Source organism: Dama dama, chromosome 11 (assembly GCF_033118175.1).
Source record: "Dama dama isolate Ldn47 chromosome 11, ASM3311817v1, whole genome shotgun sequence".
Classification (NCBI taxonomy): Eukaryota; Metazoa; Chordata; class Mammalia; order Artiodactyla; family Cervidae; genus Dama; species Dama dama.
The window spans coordinates 38,858,296-38,883,338 of NC_083691.1; the positions used below are offsets into that span (position 1 = coordinate 38,858,296).

The 25,043-nt window shown below is 36.4% G+C and overlaps 1 protein-coding gene across 1 annotated transcript in view; it reads left to right on the top strand.

Moving 5' to 3' along the window:
- Positions 1 to 23,867, top strand: part of PPP3R1 (protein phosphatase 3 regulatory subunit B, alpha) — a 57,946-nt gene extending 34,079 nt beyond the window's left edge. Inside the window, exons 3-6 of the mRNA XM_061155168.1 lie at positions 15,890 to 16,066; positions 17,155 to 17,214; positions 18,289 to 18,473; positions 23,116 to 23,867. Of these exons, the coding sequence (XP_061011151.1) occupies positions 15,890 to 16,066; positions 17,155 to 17,214; positions 18,289 to 18,473; positions 23,116 to 23,163 (470 nt within the window). The 3' untranslated portion in view covers positions 23,164 to 23,867. The remainder of the gene's footprint in view (positions 1 to 15,889; positions 16,067 to 17,154; positions 17,215 to 18,288; positions 18,474 to 23,115) is intronic.
- The last annotated feature ends 1,176 nt before the right edge of the window (positions 23,868 to 25,043 follow it).

Sequence of the window (25,043 nt, forward strand, 5' to 3'; positions counted from 1 at the left end):
ATGAGGAGTATAAGTGTGAGTGGGCTGGTTATTTCTGACTATACTGGAGAATATAAAGAACATGGCAGTCTTACAAATTCTTGATTCAAGGATCAGAGGACCAGGGAGCTTAAATAAAAATCATAAGGTCTCTTGTGTGGAAGTACAATGACTAGGGAAGAAGGGAGATCATGGAAATTGGCATGGGGACCCTTGGTAGATTTAGATACAATCCTGAGGTTCCAGAATTCCCAAACTCTTCTGAAACTTCCTTGCCTTTTCTGCCATCCCTGTGTGATGAAGCTGGTTGTACCTTGTTTGGAGACAACTTACTTTGCAATGAGGTTTGTCTTATTAAAACTGTTTTTCCATCGTTCATCGTTTCTTTAGTCTACTTTGTTTTCTCAGAACAGTTGTTGGTCCTTGGGGTTGCAAAGACTTAGACACGACTGAGCGACTAACACTTTTCACTTTCTTTTCTCATCGACACCTTTGCTTTCTTTTGCTTTCTGATTAAATGCTCTTACATCAGCTCTTTTCTTGACCGACTTTATTGTCTTTCAGATCTCAGCATAAATGTCCCCTCTTTGGAGATGTTTTCTCTTTCTCTACTCTCTTCAGATTGTAACAAGGATAGTACCCTGTTTATTTTCTTTATAGCAGTTACCATAAGCCTAAATTACTAAATTGTTTATTGTTTATTAATAATTGTTTATTAATACATTGTAATCCATTTTATTTTCTATTTTGTAACTAATAAAATTAAAAAATTTTTTGTGGTGATACTCTGACCACTTACCCATAATTTGGCCATCTTTACTGCTATTTACATTTTATTTTACTTTATTTGTTTGCTCCCAAGCTTTCCCTTATGAATTTCTTATATAACTTTGATCATACATAGCTGTATATTTCTGTTTTAAGCGTGAAGGTAAAATGTTGTATCCAGTGTATTGTTAGAATGGACCAAAACCATAACTAATCATGACTGTCTAGGCCAGAGGTTGGTAAACTACTACTTGCCAGCAGTTTTATTGATAAAGTTTTATTGGAACACTGCCATGCCCATTAGTTCACATATTGTCTATGGCTATTTTCGTCTGACCTGTGAAATGTGTTCAAGGTAGAGTAACTTAACAGACTAGTGCTCCCAAGTGTTACCTCGATCTATAATTCTTGTCCGTGCTATAGTTAATGTGTCAGTTACACAGTTTCTTTAGAATTGAAAGGGCTCTGCTCAGAATTGTACCTTGCTGCTTACTGTTCAGCTTGAGCCTGTGGTGTGAGCATTCCTTCTGTTGCCCGTGGGCTAAGAATGGGTTGTAGAAGCCTGTAATTAACTAGGATTCAGGCTGCAAATAGAGTTGGGGTGGGCTGTGGGGAGCACAACTCTGAAAGGTATGAGGTACTGGGAGGTTAGTTTTTGTTTCTTGATCAGGGAGCAGAGGTCCTAAGGGGACAGTACATCCCAGGTTCTGACCTTCTGCTCTCCCTGTGAGTCTGGGACTGAGGGTCATTTACCTGATGGTGGAGAAAAATGTACCAGAGCGAAAGGCAAGATGGTGTTCGCTTCAGTGTATCCAAGATGTTGAAAGCCAAGTTTTTTAAAATAGTAAGTATTTGAAATAGATTTCATACGCTGTTAAAGCTGTTTCTTTCAGTTTTATCCTCAGAACTAAGTCATCTTTCTTCTGACTTCATCTGCTTTGAGGAGGCTTGAGCCTTGTCGCTAAAGATCTGTACTTGTTAGTGACTGTTCAGCTAGGTATGAGTCTGTCTGAATTCTCCTGTCATCCAGTAAAAATGAAGTCTTCCTCTGTCCTAAGTGGTCCACTAGAATATATTTTATGCATGATTTGGATGTATTTGAATTTATCCACATTAAAACCACAACTTTTCCCCCCACCCACACATTGTAGTCTTTTTTGCTCATTTGCAAAACTTTGTTAATGAGAGAGCTGAGTGTTATTTGTAAACGGCTCTTACCATGTGTAGTGTTAGCACCAATCCTTGGGGCACTTGACTGTACACTGTTCCCTGTTCAGCTTGTGCCTTTTTTTCCCTTTTAAGACCTAGCTCAGGTCTGTGTTCTCTGGGAGACCTTCTGTAGTCCTCTCACATCATCAGTAGTTACTGTCTCTTTTGCTCTTTTAGTATTTAAATTGTACTGTTTTGTAAAAGGTAATAAGATTCTAAATATATACTGTAAAGTACTGTTTATCATCTTGTGTGTGACACACAGGTAAGTACCCACAGAGTGCTTACAGTCTAGCTACTGGGAGAAAGAGAAATGCATTTTTTTCCCAGTGGAAATAAACCACTATGAGCAATAAAAACAAAGGCTCCAAGAGGGGAAATTACCATTGGTTAAGAAAATTAAGAAAAGCTTCATGGAAAGGGTAATGTTTGAAATTGTTTTTTGAAATCTGCGTAAGATTTGAATGCTGATTAATTCTTACATCTGTCTGGTCATTTGCCTCTTTCAGTCTCTAAATTCCATCCTGATCTTTGACGTTTTATCTAACCCCATGCATTATTCTTTCTGGCACCCTACTTTTAATCAGTGACTTAATTCTAATGCTTTAAGAAATGCTCAAGGAAACTTGAGGCCATTTCAAAGTGTTAACCTCATTACCTCCTCACTCCATCACCCCGCTGCCTGCCACACACAGAAATTTTCCCATTCTCTTAGTCAGGCTTAATAGCTCTTTGCTTTCAATGTCAAAGTTTGGGTTATCTCCCTTATTCAAGGTCAGCCTCTGCACTTGTGCTTTTAGTCTCATCCCCTCTCACCTCTCGGACCTTAATTTTTAGTTTCTTTCCATTTTTACCTATGTCTGCAGCTTCTTCATTTTTCTTCAGTTTACATAGTCAGCTCCCCTTTGATCCTGATCCTGAATGTATCTTCCAGTTTTTCTCCCTTCTCTGTCATATTTGAGTTTTGCAAGAGCATATACAGTGATCTCCATTTCCTTATTTCTGTTAATTTCTTTGCCTGCTCAACTCTGGCTTTCATCTCCTACTTTTATTGAAACTGTTACTGTTAAGGTCACCTTCATTTTATTGACACAGTGCCCAACTGCTAAATCCGATGGAGTAAAAAAAACCTGTAAAATCATTTGTGGTATTTGGGGAAGTTTGAACACTGATTATTTACTATCAAGGAATTAATTAGTAATAATTACTGTTTTAGTTAGAATAATATTGTGTTTAAAAGAATATTTTAGAGATGTATGTTAAATACTGAACAGTTACATGGACATGGTCCTACTGTGTCTGGGATTTTCTCTAAAATACTTGAAGTGGATTATAAATACAATTTTTAATGTGTTAATAATTGAAACTGGGTGATGGGTATGTGGGATTCATTATGAGTTTGTCAACCTTTACATTTGTCTAAAGTTTCCTTTATATGTATTTTTTAATAAGGGAAAAAAGTGGAAAATAACTGAGTAATATAAAGGAGAAATTATTATTTAAGTATACTTCACTATGGCATGCAACACAGCCAGCTTTAATAATAATAATAATAAGAGGTGGTTAAGCTCATTGTCACCACTGAAAGAATTGAGGTGTTGACAGTAGAAGTGGAAGTGTGATGCCTGGCATAGAGCAGATGCTGAATAAGTATCTGTTGACTGAATAAGTTAGTATGAGCTCAGTGCTGGATTGTATAGACCGCTAGTTGGATAATTTTAAAGGCTGTATCTTTAGAAAAACCCAGTAGTTAGCAATCACTCCATTTGTTTTCATAAATAATAACAAATACTTACATGGCATTTAACACATACCAGGCACTGTTCTAAGTATATCACATAGATTTACTTTTTAACCTTTGCAGTAGTCTCATGAAAGAGGTATTGTTACTTTTCCCATTGTATAGATGAAAAAGCAGAGATGTCAGTAATTGACCTAAGATGACGCAGCAGCAGGTAAAATAAAAAGGCTGTGATTTGTATCAAGCAGTCATGTTCCAGAGTTGTATCTTTGATCAATACTGTACAGCCTCTCTTATAGTAACTCTTATCAGATTAATGTTATGTTTGTCTACATGAATGATTTTATGGAAAATTGGACTTGTCTAAGATATATTTACGTATTCTGATTTTGTGTGTGTGTGTATCTTAATGTCTCTTAATTCAGTATTTGGTTTTTGTTGAATTAAATTATTCCCGGCCATTGTGACTTTGTTTTTTCTATTGGCTAACCTGTCTGGAGAAGGAAATGTATACTCTGTTGGGGTGATTTGCTCAGACTGTGGTTGTAACTTGGCATGATAACTTGGAAAAATGGCCGAGTAAAAGATACTAGGTTAGATAGTTTAGCAGAGGGCTAGATTGGAGCACAGGTGGAAGTGTGTAGAAAGTCAGATTCTGCTAATTTTTTTACTGTTGATAAAGCCAGTATAACTGAATAATTTTAATAAAGTTGGTAAACATAGGGCCTGTTTTGTAGATTGAATGCAGATGAAGGACTAAAAAAAGTCTTTTATCTGAAGAGATTTCTCAGTTTTCTTTTGTTAGAAGATGACCCAAGAGGAGCTTGGCAGGCTCTGAAGGAACATTTCCCTTTGCATAATGAACTATCTGTAGAAACCTTAAAGACAGCTTTAGCCACTAGAACACTGCTCTCATTTTAAGTCAACAGTCTCATATTTAAGTAGTTTTGTTTCTGGTTTGAATATTTCTGCTCACAGTCAGATTGTCTCAGGGAAGTTTACATGTTCATATTCTTTACTTATACTCGGATGTTTCTTTGTTTTGAAAACAAAACTTTTTCACAGAGAAAGTTAATCTAAAGTTCATTTGATTTCCTCTTTCACTTCTGCATTCCTTTATGTTTCCTTTCTTATATGGACTAGTTAACTCACTATAATTTTTCAGTGTTGTGTATTTTAAAGAGTAATATCTGGTTTACTCCCAAATCATTCATCATCTCAAAAATTATTGGAAGAGACTTTATCAACAAAAATTTTGTTACTAACTTTGATACACTTGTTATTTTAGATTAAAATCTTCATAAAGGTATTCAATAATTCATGCTTTTAAAGAGTCCATCAACCATGATTATCAGTTGCTTAGTGATCCTGAACTCTACCATATTTCACCTAGTCCACTGAGAGTTGCATACATTCTCTTTTCTTTCAGTAAAGCTTTATTGGTGAGTAATAAAGTATAGTGCATGAACCTGAACACCTAGGCTTGAATTTGCTACCTTGTTTTGTAGTTACAGTACCTTAAAAAAAAAAAAAAAAATCCCTGGATGGTCTGCTATATTCTAAATATTTCAGATTTTTAGGTGAGTAGTCTTAAGAAAAATGAAGTGCTGCCTCTGTTTTCTTTATCCATACTGTCAGATTTTGGCATCGTGGTAGCACTTAGACATTTTTAGTTTTAGCAGTGAAAAGTCTAGTAGTAATTTGTAGTAATTTGAGAGTCTACCACAAATTTGAATCGTTTTGTAGCTGGTATGTAGAAGACAGTTGCATCAGCTGGTGAGAAAGCCTATCTAGGCATTTAACAAAACTATAAATTCTTGGATCTTTCTCAGAATATTAGAGCAAAAGATATGGAAAAATATGCAAGGAACTTGGGGAACAATACAGAATGTAATAGCATCTGCCTAAAAGACATCTCGAAACATGTAGTAGATAAAACAGAAGCAAAAATAACCAGTGCATTAGTAGGAGAAAATTTTCTTCACCTGAAAAATCGTATCTTCTGATTGGAAAAGCATTATGATACTTGGGAAGTTTAGATGAAAAGAGGTCTATATTTGGTGTTAACCTCTTTTGTAATTTTAGAAGTCCAAAAGCAAAAAAGAAAATCCTAGAAGCTGCTCGACAGGGAAGCGTTTGGCCTCGAATAAGAGTCTGCTGACATTGGAATTCTTAGCAGCAGCAATAGGTATTAGAAAGCAACAGGGCAGTTAATTCAAAGTTCTGAGTTCCTAAATCCAGAATTTGATATCAACCAAATGATTATTTAGGTGAGAGATCAAATTAAAGACATTTCCAGAAATTTAAGGACCTCCAAAATTTACCTTTCATGAGTTCTTGAATATGCACCCAGAAAAGTGAAATAGAAGTTAGAGAAAAAAGGAAGAAACAAGATCCAAGAAACTAAATCTCGAAGACACCAGTGAAAATCCCAGGATAACAGCTCTGCCAGGGGGCCTGAAAAGCAGGTGGTTCAAATTAGAGCAAAAAGCCGGAACTGTCTGTGGAAGACATCATCAAGAAGAAAGTAAAAGCCATTACATAAATTGTATGCTGGAATTTCCTAGTGTTAAGATAAAAAGCAAGTCAATAAGAAAAAGAAAAGCAGAGACTGTGGTTGCAGTATTACATTCTTGGTGATAAACCAGATTGAGCTCTGGAGCAGCCACAAATAAGTCTTTTAACTAATTGGTCCTGAAAGTTAAAGAAGACTCTTGAAAATGCTTAATTTTGTGAAAATACCGTATTTTGGGGGGACTTGATGGTGGGGAGTGATACAGTGCTAAAGAAAAGGGCAACTAGCATATTCAAGCACAACATATAGAAATAGATAAAAGGAAAGCTTGGAAATGTGGTGTAATGAATTAGGGTTGGATTTGGTTTACAAAACAATGGAAATCATTGAGAGCCACATCTTTTGAATAAGGTATGTTACTGACCTACGTAGTATACTTAGGTTAAAAGAAAAAAGAATATGACTTAAAAAATCAATTATTTTTAATTGGAGGATAATTACCTTACAGTGTTGTTGTTGGTTTCTGCCATACATCAACATGAATCAGCCATAGGTATATGTATGTCCTCTTCCCTCTTGAACCTCCCTCCCAAGAGTATGACATAAGGCAAGTTATTAATAACTTAGAAAACTTGAAGATATGTTATCTGACCTTATAAATGTATGCTTTTTCATTAACTTATTGCATATTTTGATTTGAACCACAGTGTAAATAAACCAAAAGGAGAAAACAGCAGTACAAACACCTTCAGCAGGAAAACCAGTTGGAGAACATCTTAGAAATAGGTTTTTTGGTTTTTATCTACCTGCAGTGTGGAAATACTGTCATTACTCCCTTTTCTCCACACTTGGCCCAAGAGTACAGGTTGAGTTGAGGAACAACAATATTTAGTATCTATTAGCCCAGTGTTCCATGTTAAGTCTTCTGGTGGAACTAACAAGGAAAAGAAATTATAAAGTATTTCAAGAAATCCCTTTATCCAGCTTTTACCATCAAGCTTTTCGGATTAAGCAGTTTTACTTAACTTTCTGGGTCTTTTTTTCTCATCTGGAGTTTTTCATTTCCAAGGTTTCTTCCAGCTTTTTGCATTACATGGCTTTTCTATGACAGATTTTCTTCTGAAACTCAGTGAGCTCTGAAAATTCTAAGAATGTTTTTTTAGGATTAAGTGTGTAGCTTCTTTTGTGACATCTTTGGACAGTATTCATTTGCTTTGTGAATTTTGATGTGGTGGACCATTTTTGACTATGTCTTTTATGTAAAGTAGAAGAAGTTAGTGTTGCATAGCGTTCACATTTTGAAGGAGCATTCTAGAAGAAAGAAAGGAAACAGTTTCCGGTATTAGTAATGAAAAAGCTGAAGTCACTTACAGTCCCTATACATGTTAAAAGAATAACAAAGCAATTTTATAAACAGTCTTACTCCAGTAAGTTCTACACCTTGGATGAAACAGACAAATTCCTTGAAAAATAAATACTACAGGCAGACCTCTTTTTATTGTATTTCACTTTCATCATGCTTGCAACATTGCATACTTTTTCATTATTATTGTTAATATTTGTTATGGTGATTGTGATCAGTGATCTTTGATGTTTCTGTAATGACTTGCCAAAGGCTCAGATAATAGCAATAAAGTATTTGTAGATTTTTTTTTTACATAATTCTGTTGTATACTTAATAGAATACAGAATAGTGTAAATATATTGATAACTTTTATATATGCATTGGAAAACCAAAAAATCATGTGACTTGCTCTTTTTGCAATAGTCTAGAACCAAATCTTGGAGAAGGCAACGGCAACCCACTCCAGTACTCTTGCCTGGGAAATCCCATGGACGGAGGAGTCTGGTAGGCTACGGTCCATGGAGTCACGAAGAGTCAGACACGACTGAGCGACATCACTTTCACTTTTCACTTTCATGCACTGGAGAAGGACATGGCAACCCACTCCAGTGTTCTTGCTGGAGAATCCCAGGGGCAGTGGAGCCTGGTGGGCTGCCGTCTATGGGGTCACACAGAGTCAGACACAACTGACGTGACTTAGCAGCAGCAGCAGCAGAACCAAATCTGTGATATCTTCAAGGTATACCTGTTCCTAAAACCTGACCCAAAAGGGAATAGAAAATCTTAATACCATTTTATCTATTCATGAAATTGAATTTTTTCCCACAAGGAAATCTCCAGGGCCCAGATGGCTTTACTGGTAAATTCTAGCAAACATTTAATGGGTGGGGGGAACAGAACATTAGTCATAATCTAGAATCCTTCAGGAAATAGAAGCTGGCATTACACCAGTAGCAATACCAAAGATGAAGAACAAGCTGGAATCAAGATTGCCAGGAGAAATATCAGTAACCTCAGATGTGCAGATGACACCACCCGTACAGCAGAAAGTGAAGAACTAAAGAGCTTCTTGATGAAAGTGAAAGAGGAGAGTGAAAAAGTTGACTTAAAGCTCAACATTCAGAAAACTGAGATCATGGCATCCAGTCCCATCACTTCATGGCAAATAGATGGGGAAACAGTGGCTGACTTTATTTTTGGGGCCTCCAAAATCACTGCAGATGGTGACTGCAGCCATGAAATTAAGACGCTTACTCCTTAGAAGGAAAGTTATGACCAACCTAGATAGCATATTAAAAAGCAGAGACATTACTTTGTCAACAAAGGTCTGTCTAGTCAAGGCTATGGTTTTTCTAGTGGTCATGTATGGATCTGAGAGTTGGACTATAAAGAAAGCTGAGCACAGAAGAATTGATGCCTTTGAACTGTGGTGTTGGAGAAGATGCTTGAGAGTCCCTCTGACTGCAAGGAAATCCAACCAGTCCATCCTAAAGGAGATCAGTCCTGGGTGTTCACTGGAAGGACTAGTGTTGAAGCTGAAACTCCAATATTTTGGCCACCCTATGTGAATAGCTGACTCATTTGAAAAGACCCTGATGTTGGGAAAGATTGAAGGCGGAGAAGGGGATGATAGAAGTTGAGATGGTTAGATGGCATCACCGACTCAATGGACATGAGTTTGGGTAAACTTCAGGAGTTGGTGATGGACAGGGAGGCCTGGCGTGCTGCAGTTGATGGGGTCACAGAGTCGGACACGACTGAGCGACTGAACTGAACTAAATACCAAAGATATTATAGAAAACTGTAGACCTGTATTCACCATGAACATAGATGCAAAAATCCTTAAATATTTTTAAGTCACATAAATAATATGTAAAAAGGACAGTAAAATATGATCAAGTGGAGTTTATCCCAGGAGTATGATTTTAACTTATGAAAGTCAATGTGATTCACTCTATTGACATAATAAAAGAGGAAAAAAATCTGAGTAGGTGCAGCAGAGTATTTGTTTGAAGAGTTCAGTACCCATTAATGATAAATACTTTTGGTAAATTAAGAACAGAAAGGAATTTTCTCAACCTGATAAAGGGCACCTACAAAAAAAACCTACAGTTAACGTCATACTTATTCCATGATAAAAGACTGAATGCTTTCCATTTAAGATTGGGGGGGAAAAAGCAGTTTTTCACTCTAATTGTAGTCAAACTTGTACTAGAAGTTCTAGCCAGTACATTAAGTCCAGAAGAAGAAATAGAATATGAAAGTGAAAGTCGCTCAGTCATGTCCAACTCTTTATGACACTATAGGCTATACAGTCCATAGAATGCTCCAGGCCACCATGCTGGAGTGGGTAGCCTTTCCCTTCTCCAGGGGAACTTCCCAACCCAAGGATCGAGCCTCGGTCTCATGCATTGCAGGCAGATTCTTTACCAGCAGAGCCACAAGGGAAGCCCGAAATAAAATGTATTCAGATTGAAAAGGCAGGAGTAAAATTGTCTTTATTCTTAGATGACATGGTTGTGTTTGTAGTAAATCTTGTTTCTGTTACCAGAAATAAGTGAATTTAGCAAGATTGTAGGCTATAAGGACAGTATACAAAAACCAGTGGAATTTCTATACAATAGCAGTGAGCAATTAAGAAAATGAAATTAACAAGGATACTATTTATAGTAGAATAAAAACATTGGGATAGTCAAGTGTGAATTTAACCAACTGGATGTTAAGATCTGTACACTGAAGTATGAAACATCACTGAAAAGAAACGTAAAAAGACCTAAATAAATGGAGGTACCATATTCCTAGATTGGAAGACTTTGATACTCTCAAGGTATTGGTTTGACTCCGATTGATCTACAGAGTTAAGACAATCTCAATCAAATTTTCAGCAGGGTTTTAACAAAAACTACCAAATAATTATTAATTCTATATAGAAAAATCACAGGCCTTAGGAGAGCCAGCACAGTTTTGGAAAGGGACAAGAAAGTGTGAGGACAGTGTCCCCTGATTTAGAGACTTACTATGAAACATAAAACTATGGTGTTGACATAAGATAGATAAGCAAATCAGTAGAGGGTATAAATCCCTGTATGTTTTTATTCAATTGATTTTTTAAAACATTTTTTAATTGGATATTTTACTTGTAACATTTTGTGAATTTAAGGTACAGCTTGTTGATTTGTATAGTTAATTGGTTTTTGACAAAAACATCAAAGATAGCATTGTAAGGGGAGCCTTTTAAACAAATAGCTGGAATGAAAGTTTAACTTACATACAGAAAAATTTTGGTTATAAATTTAAACCATAAAAGCTACAGCTATGGAACTTCTAGAAGAAAACATCAGCCAAAATCATCTTATAGGCAGAGATTTTTAGTTGATCTGCGAAACATGAATCATTAAAGAAAAAAATGGGTCTCATCAAAATTGAAAGGTTTTGCTCAAAGAAGATACTTGAACTACCTCCGCCTGACAAAGGACTTGTGCCAGTCTAAAAAGAGAATCACGCAACTTTTAAAAGACAGCCAGACAGTGACGAATCCGCCTGCAATGCAGGAGACCCAGGTTCAGTCCCTGGGTTCCGAAGATCCCCTGGAGAAGGGAATGGCTACCCACTCCAGTATTCTTACCTGGAGAATTCCACGGATGGAGGAGCCTGGCAGGCTCATGGGGTTGCAGAGTCAGACATCACCGAGCAACTAACATTTTCCCTTTCACATTTAAAGAGAAAGGATTTGAAGTCACGTAACACATGAAGATATATGAGGTGTCAATAATCACATGAAAAAGATCCTCAAGATCATTAATCCTCAGAGAAATGCAGGTTAAAACTACAATCACATACTGCTGCCATCCACCAGAATGGCTCAACTTAAAAAGACTCACAATACCATGATCTGGCAAGGAGGTAGAGAGGGCCCTTAGAGTTCTCAGGTGGTGCTGCTGGAGTGTAAAATGCCACACCCACTTTGGAAAACTTAAGTTTCTGAAAGTCAGACATGTGCTTATCCTATGATCCAGCAATTCCAGGAAAACATTTGTTTTCCTGGAAAACATACAAAGATTAGGTATAATGTTCTTAGAAGCTTTATTACTAATATTTTCAGATAGGAAATAATAGGAATGTCTGTTAAAGATGAATGCTTAAACTAATTGGGAAGTATTCATACAATGGAATGTATATACTACTCAGCCATAAAAAGGGAGAAACTACTGACATATGAACCAACCCGATTAATGTCAGAAACTTGATGAGGAAAAGAAGACGTCAAAAACTTAATGAGAAAAAGAAGAGTACATACATATGATTCCATTTACATGAAAGTCTAGACAGAATTTAGTTACAGAAAGCAAATCAGTGGTTGCCTAGAGTTGTGGTGGGGAGGTAAGTGGGATATGTTTGTGACTGATTGAAAGGGACCCAAGGAAACATTTGGAATGACAGACATGTACTTTTGTCTCAATTGCAGCGCTATTTCCATAGGTGTATAAATTTGTCAAAACCTGTAGAACTATATGATGATGTGTTTTTGGAATATCATTTATTTCCCAAAGTTGGTTTAAAATTTCTTTTTAGCATTTTATTTACAACTTCATAATCCTTTTGTTGGTGTTGATGTCTTGTTTTTGTATATTTGATAATTAATATTTTAAAGTGGGCTTCCCTCATAGCTCAGTCGGTAAAGAATCTGCCTGCAATGCAGGAGACCCAGGTTTGATTCCTGGGTTAGGAAGATCCTCAGGAGAAGGAAATGGCAACCTAGTCCAGTACTCTTTCCTGGAGAATTCCATGGACAGAGGAGCCTGACAGGCTATATAGTTCATGGGGTCACAAGAGTAGGACACAACTTAGCGACTAAACCACCACCACCATTTTAAAGTGTGTAATAATTTAGAAACACCAAAAGCACATACTTCATCTTGCTTTAGAAAATTGTGATACACCCCATAAAATCTAGATATTTTAAAAGTGGTTGAAAGTTTTTCATTTAGAAGAAAAAGGCACAGTACAAATGTCCATATTTCATAATACACCTTTTTTATTCTCTTTCAATATTAATAGGGAATTTTCTCTTGTTTTGTTTCATTGTCAAACTGTTCTGTGCAGAATATAAATATTAGACTGTTAGTCTATAGAGAAGGTTATTATAAAATTAGGTGTGTATTTTGAAGCTGCTTCAGTTCAGTTCCAGTTGCTCAGTTGTGTCCGACTCTTTGTGACCCCATGGACTGCAGTATACCAGGCCTCCCTGTCCATGACCAACTCCCGGAGCTTACTCAGACTCATGTCCATTGAGTCAGTGATGGCAGCCAACCATCTCATCATCTGTTGTTCCCTCTCCTCCCGCCTTCAATCTTTCTCAGCATCAGGGTCTTTTCAAATGAGTCAGTTCCTCGAATCTGGTGGCCAAAATATTGGAGTTTCAGCTTCATCATCAGTTCTTCCAGTGAATTTTCAGGACTGATTTCCAAGATGGACTGGTTGGATCTCCTTGCAATCCAAGGGACTCTCAAGAGTCTTATCCAACAAAGCAGTTCGAAAGCAGCAACTCTTTGGTGTTCAGCTTTCTTTATAGTCATGGAGCTGCTTAGTGAAAAGTGAAAGTGAAGTTGCTCAGTTGTGTCCAACTCTTAGCAACCCCTTGGACTGCAGCCTACCAGGCTCCTCTGTCCATGGGATTTTCCAGGCAAAAGTACTGGAGCTGCTTATGAAGGTTTTTATCTGTGATGGTCCCTTCTGCGCCCCCTGGTGGTTTTGATTTCTTATTTGGGATAACATTGGAAATATAACCATTACTTTTGTAGATTGAATTTTACAGAAGACTTTAAAACTTTTAAACTAGTCTTTATGTTGAAAACGTACCCAATAGCTTCTGATGACAATAGTATAAAGCTTTAATCATATGGTAGTCTTTACAAGAATTACTTTTTAAAAAAAAAAGAGTTGTTTTTTTTAAACAGTAACAATCTAGTTAATAATGAGGGAAAAAATTATTAGGCAATACCACAGAAATAAAATTTTACAAACAAGACCTACCTAAGATGATGCTAAATTTAGATCAGAGTTTGAGGAGAAGATAGGATATGAATAGTCTCAAAGTACTCCTCCCAGTATTTTTCGATGCAAAGGGAAAGATAGTAGATTTATAGTGGAGAAATCTGACAGAAACCCCTTTGGCCACCCTTGACAATGATGAAATGAGAAGGGCACATTATTTCTACGGTATTCTTGCCCCAAATGCATTCTAATCATAAAAAAAAAAAAAAAAAAAATCAGCAATTCTTGCTGAAGGACATTTTACAAAATACTGGACCAAAAGTTTCAAAGTCATGAAAGACAAGATAAAAATTGAGTTGTCACAAATTGGAGGAGACGTAAGGAAAAATTACCAAGAAGTTGCAAAAATAATAGAAGTCTCAGTTACCACACACCCAGCTTCTTTGATGTTAACATTTCACAGACTTGAAATGCAGTTATTGTTATCAAAATGGAGAAATTAATCATTGTTACAACATTGTAAGCTCTATATTTTAGTGGGGAAAAAGGTGACTTTGAAAGGTTTTTTCTTTTCCCAGATTCTGTTCAGGATACCGCATCACATTTAGTTGGTTCTTTGAAAATACTATTATTGCTCAAAGGATTTGATAGACTTGCTTTGTTTTTAAATCATTAACAAACCAATAGGTAATAAATTATTGATAAAGTGGCTGTTAGAATTTTTTGAAGGAATAGTTTTTTGTTTTTTATTACTATTATACAAATTTTGGGAATTGGCTAAAATTTGAGGAAAGTTTGTTTTTCTACCATTCTGCTTATTTCTTTTCCTTTACATTCTGAGAAACCTCAAAACCACGTAACAGTGGAGTAGCAGCTGTGTGTGTGTGCGTGCACGCGCGTATGTGTATAGTAATAACAGTGCTTGAAGGCCTACATCTCTTTGCTACTGTTGGTAACTCATATTCTTTTTTCTAAATGAGAAAAAAATATATATATATAATAAATTGTTGGTGTTTCTTTATCTGAGATGATGAATAGATAAGCAACCTTCTATGTATTAATATTATATATTCTTTAGTGTTATGTCCTATTAGAAATACTTATTTAAACTTAGAGTAGCATCATGAGATCTCTGAAAGCAACTTCTTAATTATTTTATGTGTTAATACTAATAAGATTCTTGAAATCACTTCTTTATATAAGTAACCATCTAGATTGCACATTTATTCCTGAGTCTATTCAAGGGTGTGTTAATCTGGGTAAGGTCTCAGTAATTTAATTTGGTTTTCTGTGTTAACATCCCATAGTAATAGCTGTATTTTAGAAACTCAGACTAAAAGATCTGTTTTTAATATCTTAATTTTTAGAGGCATACATATATGTATGATTATAAGATTATCTATTATAATACTTTGTATAGTATAGTTTAATTGAATATGTAGGAACTTTCAACTGCTAGAAAAGATAGTCCCTCCCAGAGGTATCCTTACAAAAAGTGGAAAAATAGCATGAGTCTCAACTTGGCAAAACATGAAAAACAGTATCTCTGAGTCACAAGATGAGTCAAAAGGGTGAGGTTTGTTTGTTTTTCCTTGTTTATCTCTTTTAAAGGGAGTGTGATTCCAAGTAGCAGAAAAAACCTTCGATGAAAGATGGTACCAAAAGTTGGAATTCTTTATATTTAGAAGTACAGATCTGAAACATTCAGTGGTGTTGCCAGGATAGATTTGATCTGTGCCTAATTTTTAGGAGATTGGTAATAACTGTAAATGAAAAGTAACCTTTAAAAATATTTAACTTTTATTAAATTTTTTTCTTAAAATTTAATTAAAAACTAAAAAGTGCTGGGTTTTATTTGTTCATACTTGCGAAGAATGATCTTTAGATGAATATTCAAGAAGCTGGCAGCATTGGAGAGAGACTTTGAATATTGAACTGTATTCAAACCTTGTTCAGATTTTGAACCATGAACTGTTAGAAATAACTTAATTAAAATTTTAAAAGAGAAATGAAAAATCAGAGTGCCTGGTGTACATAGCAGAGATTGATTTAGTCCGCCTGATATGAACCACGTGACTGCCATGATCAGCTTAGCATTGTCAATCCTGTAATATCTTGGTACTCAGCATACAGTTGGTTGTATGTTATGGCGGGTACAGACAAGCAAAGAGGTAACGAAAAAAATTTCATGATATATTTTCTTTGTTATAAAAAGTTAATCCATAGTATGTTCAACTCTAAATTGAAAATTAAACTATTGGATAACTGCTGAATTTTTTCTTGTAGTTATCATACAATCATTTGGTAAATCATGCCGCTTCTTTTTGTTTGCTTTTAGTTGATGCTGATGAAATTAAAAGGCTAGGAAAGAGATTTAAGAAGCTCGATTTGGACAATTCTGGTTCTTTGAGTGTGGAAGAGTTCATGTCTCTACCTGAGTTACAACAGAATCCCTTAGTACAGCGAGTAATAGATATATTCGACACAGATGGGAATGGAGAAGTAGACTTTAAAGGTAAGAAAGTAGTTTTAGTTAAACTGCAAGTTAAATAATCTATGAATAGTCTTACATTTCTATGTACAGAAATGTCTGAAAAGTTGACTTTTTCTTGAATGTCCTTGAGTACTGGTTTTCTTATAATAATAGATTGTTAAAACTCAAAAGTCTGTGATATATGAACCTTAATCAACTAATAAGACCTTGCACTTTTTGGGACATAAATTATCGAAGTGTCCTTTTAGGTAATCTGAAAAATGGGATTTAGTATTTCTTTTGTTGTTAGAAAATTTTAGAGAAACTTAAAATACTAGAAGCCACATTTTTTTAAAACTTTTTTTTTAAAGAATGAGACTTTAACAATAAGTCAGCAATAAAAAATAAGCTGAAGTCAGAAGGATAGGAGTATTATCATAGAAGGGATTAATTTAGTTAATCTACACTTTACAGAGACAGTAGTGCTTTTGCTGATGTCAACCATTTGATTCTACACTTTAAATAAACCTGTCATTTCATCAGGAAATCAACAGTTTTTGTTATTTTTTTTTTTTTTTCTTTTTTAGTTTTTGTTATTTTCACTTGAACAATTGAATTGTCCAAGTGAAGGGCTCTAAACTGGTTGGGATTTAGTGTTCAGCAGCAGTGGAGAAAAATGACCATTTGTTATGAAACTTCAAACAGTTTATGTAAATGATTCTGAATTTTGGAACCAGAAACCTCCCAATTTTTTCTGCCAAACAATGTAAATATTTTTTTAAAGCCTTCTTGTATAGTCATATTCTAAGAATATAGAGTTAAATAGTTTAAGGAATATGTTTTTTGAGTGTTATGCTCTGTAGCAACTGATAAATAATAATAATAAATAATAAATCAGCTTCTTCAAGTTGATTTGATTTTAGAGAGTTCCAGGTTCAAATTATATATGCAACCTTGTTTGTTGAAGTTTCAAATTTGGCTTTTTCAGTTGTAAATGCCACTAGTAATATTTTCTTTTGGAACAGGAAGATACTCTGTTGTGAGCATGTAGGGTTTGTGTCCATGCGCGCGTGTGTTCTTTGTAAAAAATGGAAACTTCTGATTTGTGAATGTTTTTTACTCTTGCTCAGAATTCATTGAGGGGGTCTCTCAGTTCAGCGTCAAAGGAGATAAGGAACAGAAGTTGAGGTGTAAGTATTTTTCTTAACTGAGCTCGTTCTTCCTCTTAGATCATGGCCCCATGCTGCATTATAACCTCCTTTTAAAATATTCTAAAAGGTATCTTTTATTCTAGATCCTTAGTAGACATAACAGAAATTTTACATCTTGGAGAAAATTCTTTTTGGACATTTGCAATTTGTATTTTTTAATGATGTGTCATTGTTCCTTATACGTTACAGGTGTACAGTACACAAAATTGATTCACAATTTTTAGGATTATATTCCATTTGTGGTTAAATAATATAAAATACTGGCATGAAAGTGAGAAGAAATGCTTTAATATGATTAGCCTAACTTCATTTATACTTGTATTCAGAATTATTTAGCCAGAAGTTTACTCTTTTGGTTTATGTAGGCTTGCCTCTCTTTCAGGGAACATCTGGTATCTTTTTAAAATATTCAGCTCTTAACTGGAGAGACATTATGTTCAATAACAATTCTCTGAGGCACAGGCTATATGCTAACATCCTTTGCAAATGAACTCTTGATATAAATGAGAATAATATTTATAATAATAACAGTTGCTGTCTTTGTATATTATCTTACTCAGTACTGTAAAGCAGCAGTCCCCAACCTTTTCAGTACCAGGAACCGGTTTTGTCAAAGACAGTTCTTCCATGGACTGGGGTAGGGAGTGGGTCTGGGATGATTCAACTGCATTACATTTATTGTGCACTTTATTTCTATTATTATTACATCAGCTCCACCTCAGATCATCAGGCATTAGATCCTGGAGTTTTAGGGACCCCTGCTGTAAAGAACCTGCGAGGTTAGAACTATGATTAGCCCCAATTTTATATGTGCAGAAACTGAAGCTTAGGAAAGGGTAAATGACTTAAACTCTAGGCTGCAGGCAGTCTTAACTCCATAGCCCATATACTTGTAACCACCTAGTTTCACCTAAAAACAACATCTCTATGTGGGAGGGAGCTGTCCTCATAGTAGAGTTCTAAATGCTGGGCAACTTACTATCTTCTCTCTCTTTGAAAGTGTTCGTGATTACCATGTAATTGCCATTGATTTTTCCTTACTCTTTTTTTTAGTTGCTTTCCGTATCTATGACATGGATAAAGACGGCTATATTTCCAATGGGGAACTCTTCCAGGTGCTAAAGATGATGGTGGGGAACAATCTGAAAGATACACAGTTACAGCAAATCGTAGACAAAACCATAATAAATGCAGATAAGGATGGGGATGGAAGAATATCCTTTGAAGAATTCTGTGCTGTAAGTACAAAAAAGCTAGTTCTTCATTAGTTATGTTTCATAAAAACATTTTTAATATCACTTAGTAGAGAATTCCTCATAGTTATATTTTTCCCTAGAAATTTCTGTGTTTGATTTTGCCCAGTAGCCCCAGATTCAAAGTTTTGAAATGTTCTTTGTTGTAACTGTTACTAATTACTAATTATTCTCAAGAATTAATATTCTCAGTGATTGTCTGATAAAATGCCACAAGAATGGTACTAGTCACTTTTACTTATTATTGGTAGCCTCCCAAGTGAACAGCTAGGTTATTTGAAAATACTTCGTAGGAAATAAGAGTTCATGAATTTAAGCTAGGAATTCAGAGGCTTGGTCACAGGATGAAAGAAATGGAGTCCCCATCTGTCATAAACTCAGCAGTGAGGCAGTGTAAAAAGGTGATTTGTTTTCCCCTCTCCTTTTTTTCTAAGCTACTAATGGGTAGTTTTTGTGATCTGGGGCAAGGGCTCCACAGAGGCATAGCCTACAGTTGTGAGAAGCCCTGGAGGACTTGCTCTTGGTGGGAACTGGGGCACTGGCTCAGCTTCCTGTTTATTGCTTCTCTTCTGTGGCTGATGCCCCTAAAACAGAGATAGTAACTTTCTGATGCATCATAAGCAGTTTTAATGGTAAACTGAAGATGCTGGACAATCCAAAGGAAATGCAAAGAAAATAAAACATTTTGAAAATTCTCAGTCTTTACTGGATGCTTCTATGGAAGGTTTTCCTTCTCTTCATTTTTTACTTAGAGGACACCAGGGAAAACAGATTAATTTGTCATGTGTTACATAAGGACTTAAGAAGCTACTTTGGCTTTTAAGTAGAAGTTTGCATTATACCTCAAGGATCTTTTTTCATCTCAAGGGAATGAGATCTTTGCATTTTGTTTCAAAAAAGTAGGGTGGTGCTCTAGTTTAAAGAACAGGCTGGTTCTTCTTGGAAGAGAGTTAGATAGGATGAACTCTTGAGCTTTGGAACCAGTGCCGGGTGGTGCTGTTGCAAGTGCGTCCTGTTCCTCCGCCGTGTCTACCCCACTGTTGCCAGCACGTGTTGAAGGACTCCCGTGGCTGGGCATCGGGTTGTGCGTGACATGAGACCAGCCTCGTAGTGGCATCATAGGTAGCAGCCAGTTTTCAAAAGTAGGAACAAAAAAAAGATTCCGAAACTTGAGGGAACAAAACAAAAATGAGGAACTTGGCTGGAGTGATATGAAGGGATATGTATAAGTGAAGACTACTTGCATTTAGTAAATATAAGCTGTAACTTAAAATTATATGTAAATCACTTTACTAGTGGAAGTAAATACATCCTTAGGTAGAGAAATTATGGTCTGTACACTGAAGGCGTAAGCTAAGGTTTGAGTTTATTTTTCAGCCTTTGTGATAAATTGCCCTTACTTGTATTTTTGGAGGGCATAGTTCAGGAATGAACGAAAATGTTTGTATATTAAGCCAACTTTGGGAACATTTATCAGGCCCATAACTTGGGCTTCATTGGGTTCTCTTTATTTTGTTTTCTTGAGCTGTAACAGAAAGAGAGAGTTATCTTAAAAGATCACATACTACATACCTGTTTTAACATTTTCAGAATGCTTTACCATGCACAAATCTTAGAAATGATTAGTGACAGGGTTAACATTGATGGATTGAATGCATGTATTTAGTTTTGTTTCCTTTGAAAACTTCACTGAAATTAAATGGGTTAAAAAGAAAAGGTTATAAACCCACAAGGACCAGGTGAATAGCAGAGAGGATAGTAACTCAGTTTGGTAATTTATAAAGTTGAGTGGTTAGCAGACAAGAATGAAAATTCTAAGCTATCAACTAGGAAAGCGGAGAAGCAGTTTGGTTTATAATGTGGAACCCCTAAAAGACTCAGAAAGTGGAGACATGACTGAAAGGTTGGGCTAACAGGAGAATTGCTTAAGTCTGTGTAAGAAGCAAGTGGAACACAAGGTCTCCTTCCTGACTCTGTTCAATCTCTCCTACACTGTAATGGGAGATTGGCAAGAGTGAAATAGGGCTGTGTGTGTGCACGCGCGCGCGTGTTGGGGAAATTAAGTGAAGAACAGCATGTTTGCATTTTGACACCTCCAGCCTTTTTCTCTGACTTGATTCCCTGGCAGCTACACTTGTATCCTCTAGTCAAGAGGTGGGAAAAGCCCTGTTTGGGAAAGCTGACTTCTAGAAATGGTGTTTACCCAGTTGTTCAAAGCGCAGTGCGCAGTCAGCAGCCCTGCCCTGTGCACAGAGGCTCTGGGGCGGACTTTCCGTAGGAGGAGAGAGCCCAGGATCACCAGATCTGATACGGATTACAGAGATGAAATCAAACCTGAAAAAGAAGCATGCTGAAGCAGGCCTATGCAAGGCCAATAAACACTTTAAAAGTAGAACAGAGATCTGTCATTATTACCTTTAGGGGTATAATATATTAGATCTTTGAAACAAAAATTGGACAATGGATAAAAGAGCTCTAGGAAATTTAAATGTTGGGATTCATTCCAGGAGGTCTAACATCCTCCTATGTTAGGACCTCCAAATGTTAGGTCCCAGAAAGAAATTGGAGGGAAGGAAATCATCAAAAATGAATCAGAAAATTATCTCAGAATCAAAAGTTTCCTTGACTGAAAGGACTTACCAAGTACCCAGCATAGTATATAAAATAATCTGGGCCTTGGTACACCGTCATGAAATTTTAAAACAAACAGATGGTTTACAAGCTTCCAAAGAGCTCAGGTAGAGGGACAGGGGAAGGGCTTCATACAAAGAGTCAAGAATCGCGATGGTGACAACTGTCTCAACTTAGCGACTTGGAAGATAGAGGACAAAACAAGAATTCTCAGTAAACTCAAACTGGATGGTAGAATCAGACATTTTCAGGTATGCAAGTGCTCCTCCCTTTTTTGGAAACTACTAGAAGATGTACTCCCACTATGAAAAGGTTATAAATCAAAAAAAGAAGTCAGTGTGGGGGATCCAGGAAGCTCAGACGGTCAGGCAGAAGTGAAAGCCTCTAGGAGGATCCATGGATGCCAAGCCTGGATGGGAGTAAGTCCAAAAGCTCTGGGAGTGATTTGAAAATAATAAAATTGATAGCTTGATATAATACATCTGAGTGCCTATAGGGCAAAGTTTAGTGTTGAATTAATGATAAATGCATAGAACACCCAGTGAAGAAAAAGATCAGTTATTAACTGTAGCAAAACAGATCTGCAGGGAAGCAAAAGTAATCATAGTACACAGTTCTCTTCTGCTGTAAGTAGTATTTTATATAGGCATAAATAAAACACTGAATTTCTATCTAATAAACAAAAACAAACATGCAGCTCTTTGATGCATGGGAGAGGTGGGAGGTGTGTGGGGTAGGAGATGATGTAGGATAGGAGAAGGATAGGAGATAATGTAGGAAAGAAAGAGGTGTGTGTGTGGAAGTGAAAGCTGCATCTCCTGTGATGGGAAGTTGATGGATAATGCCTAAAACTTTAAATCCAAGAAGAAGCAACGTAGGAATGTTACTTGGAGTCTTGTAGGCAAATATTGAACATCAGCTGAAAATTCTAAATGATTGCTGCTAAAGTAAAAAGACAGGATAGCAAACGGCTGTTTTCATGACAGGAGTTGTAGAACTAGCTGGCTGTTTAAGCTTTATTTTTCAAATAAAAATTAAAAAGTTCAAAAATAGTAGCAGATGCAACTATGTACAACATGGATGAGTCTCACAAACATAATGTTGAGTGAAACAAGACAGACTTGAAAGATTTCATTTGTAAAGTGTGTAAAAACAGATCAACCTGATGCATGATGTTGTCGTAGTGACTAGTTATGTGTAGGTGGTGGCTTGGGAGGAGGGAGATAGGGTGCGAGGGGGGTCGCAGAAGAGCCGTGGTGATGCCCTGGGTGCTAGTTAGTTGGGTCTTCACTCTGAAAATTCACCAAGCTGTTACCCTTTATTTTATGTAGGTTTTGCTTAATAAAAGTTACCTGCAAATAATGCTACAGATAATCTCATTTCGACATTGCCGTGTCAGTATTCACGGAGGTGTCTATAACAACTCTATGTGTATTTGACTCCATGGAAGAGCAATGTGCAGAAAATTTTATTCATTACTTTTTGATATATTCTAGAACAGAGTGACAGTGAAGCCTGTATTTGGTTTTTGAGTTTTTATGGTAACACCTAGTTAACATTTGATATTAAACTACTGAAGTCCATGTCGAAATGCAAAGGAAAGAGTGGGCCAAATCCTACCGGTAGCCTATTTTTTATGTTTTTGAGCTAAAAAAGCTTTCTACACTTGAAAGTGCTGTTTAAAAAAAAAATGGAGGAAGAAAATTTAAGAGAAACTATACATGGCCTATGAAGCTTAAAATATTTCCTGCCTAGTCCTTTACGGAAAAATTTGCCATTTCTTGTGTTAGAGCACAAGAAAATGCTTGTTATGCTGGGAGAAAGAAGCCATGAAAATTCTAACAAAAGGCAATTCGAGTTTTAAAAAAAGAACAGCAGCTTCTGGAAATGGCTAAAGTAGTGTGCTTTTTTAAACCGCAGTTTTCGTAGGGTGGTTAGACTGGTACTCCAGAGTCCCTCACACCTGGTCAAGTGTGGTCTGTTCTGTCTGTTGCAGGTTGTAGGCGGCCTAGATATCCACAAAAAGATGGTGGTAGACGTGTGACTCTTGTGTAAAGAGCACCACCCAACACTTTTGCTTTCTTCTCCATCTCTGAAGATCTGCTCAAGACGTCCAGCAATGCTCTTTGTGTATTTAAATGGAAGTATTTTTCTCTGTGAAGCCACATTTTCCAACATGAGCCTCATGAAGCCCAACTAAGTGTTATTGAACTCTTCTTCTCTCAATAACTCAGTGTAGCACTTTAAAGCTGAAGGACAGCAGCATGAAAAGAGCATATCAATGTGGCGAAGAAAGGGAAGGGGTTGGCTTTTTAATTTATTTTTCTTCATCTTTTATAACAAGAAAGTATCTATATATACATATGTAAATATTTATATATAGATATATGTAGCTTTCTATATGTGTAGTAGGTTGGCTTTAATTTAATATACTTGATTCAGAAACAAAAATGATAAAAGAGTACAAAAGTGCCAAGCAGAACATTCAACATCCTTCCTTTTATTTCACACAGTTTTATATATAGATCAGAGATTGTACAGTTTGAGCCGGGTGTTAGGCCAGCTGTTTTCCTTTGCCTGCTCTTTCTCCTTTGAGAGATTGACAAAGCATTTGTTAACATCTTCTTATTTACCTTGATTGCATTTTTGTAACAAAGGCGTGTGTACCTTAATTTCTACCTATGATATATTTCCAGGGACTGGTCTCATTGCTGAGCAGCTTTGATGACGTCTCTGCTTGAGGAGAAAGTAGAGTCCAGCGCTGCTGCCATGAGCTCGTTCTTGTGTTCATGCAGTCACTGCACAGAGCTCACGCCTCATTCTGTTACTTCATAACTAGGAGCCATTGCGTTCATTAGGTGTCCCCGCGTCAGTGTCAGTTCGTCGTGATTTTATTCGTAAAGGACAGAAGCTATGTGAGGCAATCCTGATTTGATCTCAGACATGACTTAATGAAGAGTTCTAGAAATAATCATGTAATAGCTCAGGATATCCGTTTATGTTTCATTACATGGGTGGTCAATTCTCATTAAACTTACCTTTAAACCATAAATTTTCCCTTCTCTGTTTCAGAAGACTTGCAGCTAATCTAAAAACTGGTGATGTTTAATGTGCATGTGTGTATCTATACACCCACATATACTTATATATGACTTACCTGGGAGAAACCTTATTAAACTGTTTGTCACAGAAGAGCAAAATTATATCCAAATTTATACCTCTTTAATTTCTTTACCACAAGGCATAGAGAGTGCATGATGGTGTTCTTCCTTTGCCCGAAGACGTCTCGGGTAACTTAATACTTTGTGTGATTTAAAAGTAGTGTACCACGCTCCGCCAATTGATGTTATTATCATCCCTTCCCTTTTCTGCAAAGGTACTATTGGCTGGAAGAAAACATTCTGGTTAGCTTTGTAGGGCTGTAGTCTTTCCCTGTAATAGATTTTGTAGGAAATTGGTTTTATACTCTTGAGTGGGGAAGGGCAGGTTGAATCAAGGTTGAAAGCATCTTAATTTGGGCACAGCCGCCTGCCACCGCTGTTCCTTCAGCTGAGTGCTGCATGCCATGGGCTCTGTCTGTGAGAGAAATCCCGGTGCTTGGTGTCCTTGCATGACATGGAGTTTTGCATGTAGATCAATTTAAAATGTACCTCTTGTTTACATAATTTGCATAATTTTAAAACATAATGTTGCCAAACTTTGGAAATGTTAATGTTCAAACTGAAAATCTCCACATGTAACTTTCTTCCTCTGGATCAGTACGTGGCTTGTCATCCCAGCCAGTGGTTTGATCTGTCCCAGTGTCAACTGCCATGTGCTCTGCTTCAAGAGGGGAACTCGTCTTTTGTGAATTTTTTGTACATAAGTATTTGTTACAGATATTTTAGCAAATGCTTTCTATTTCTCTTGCTTGTGCATATCTTG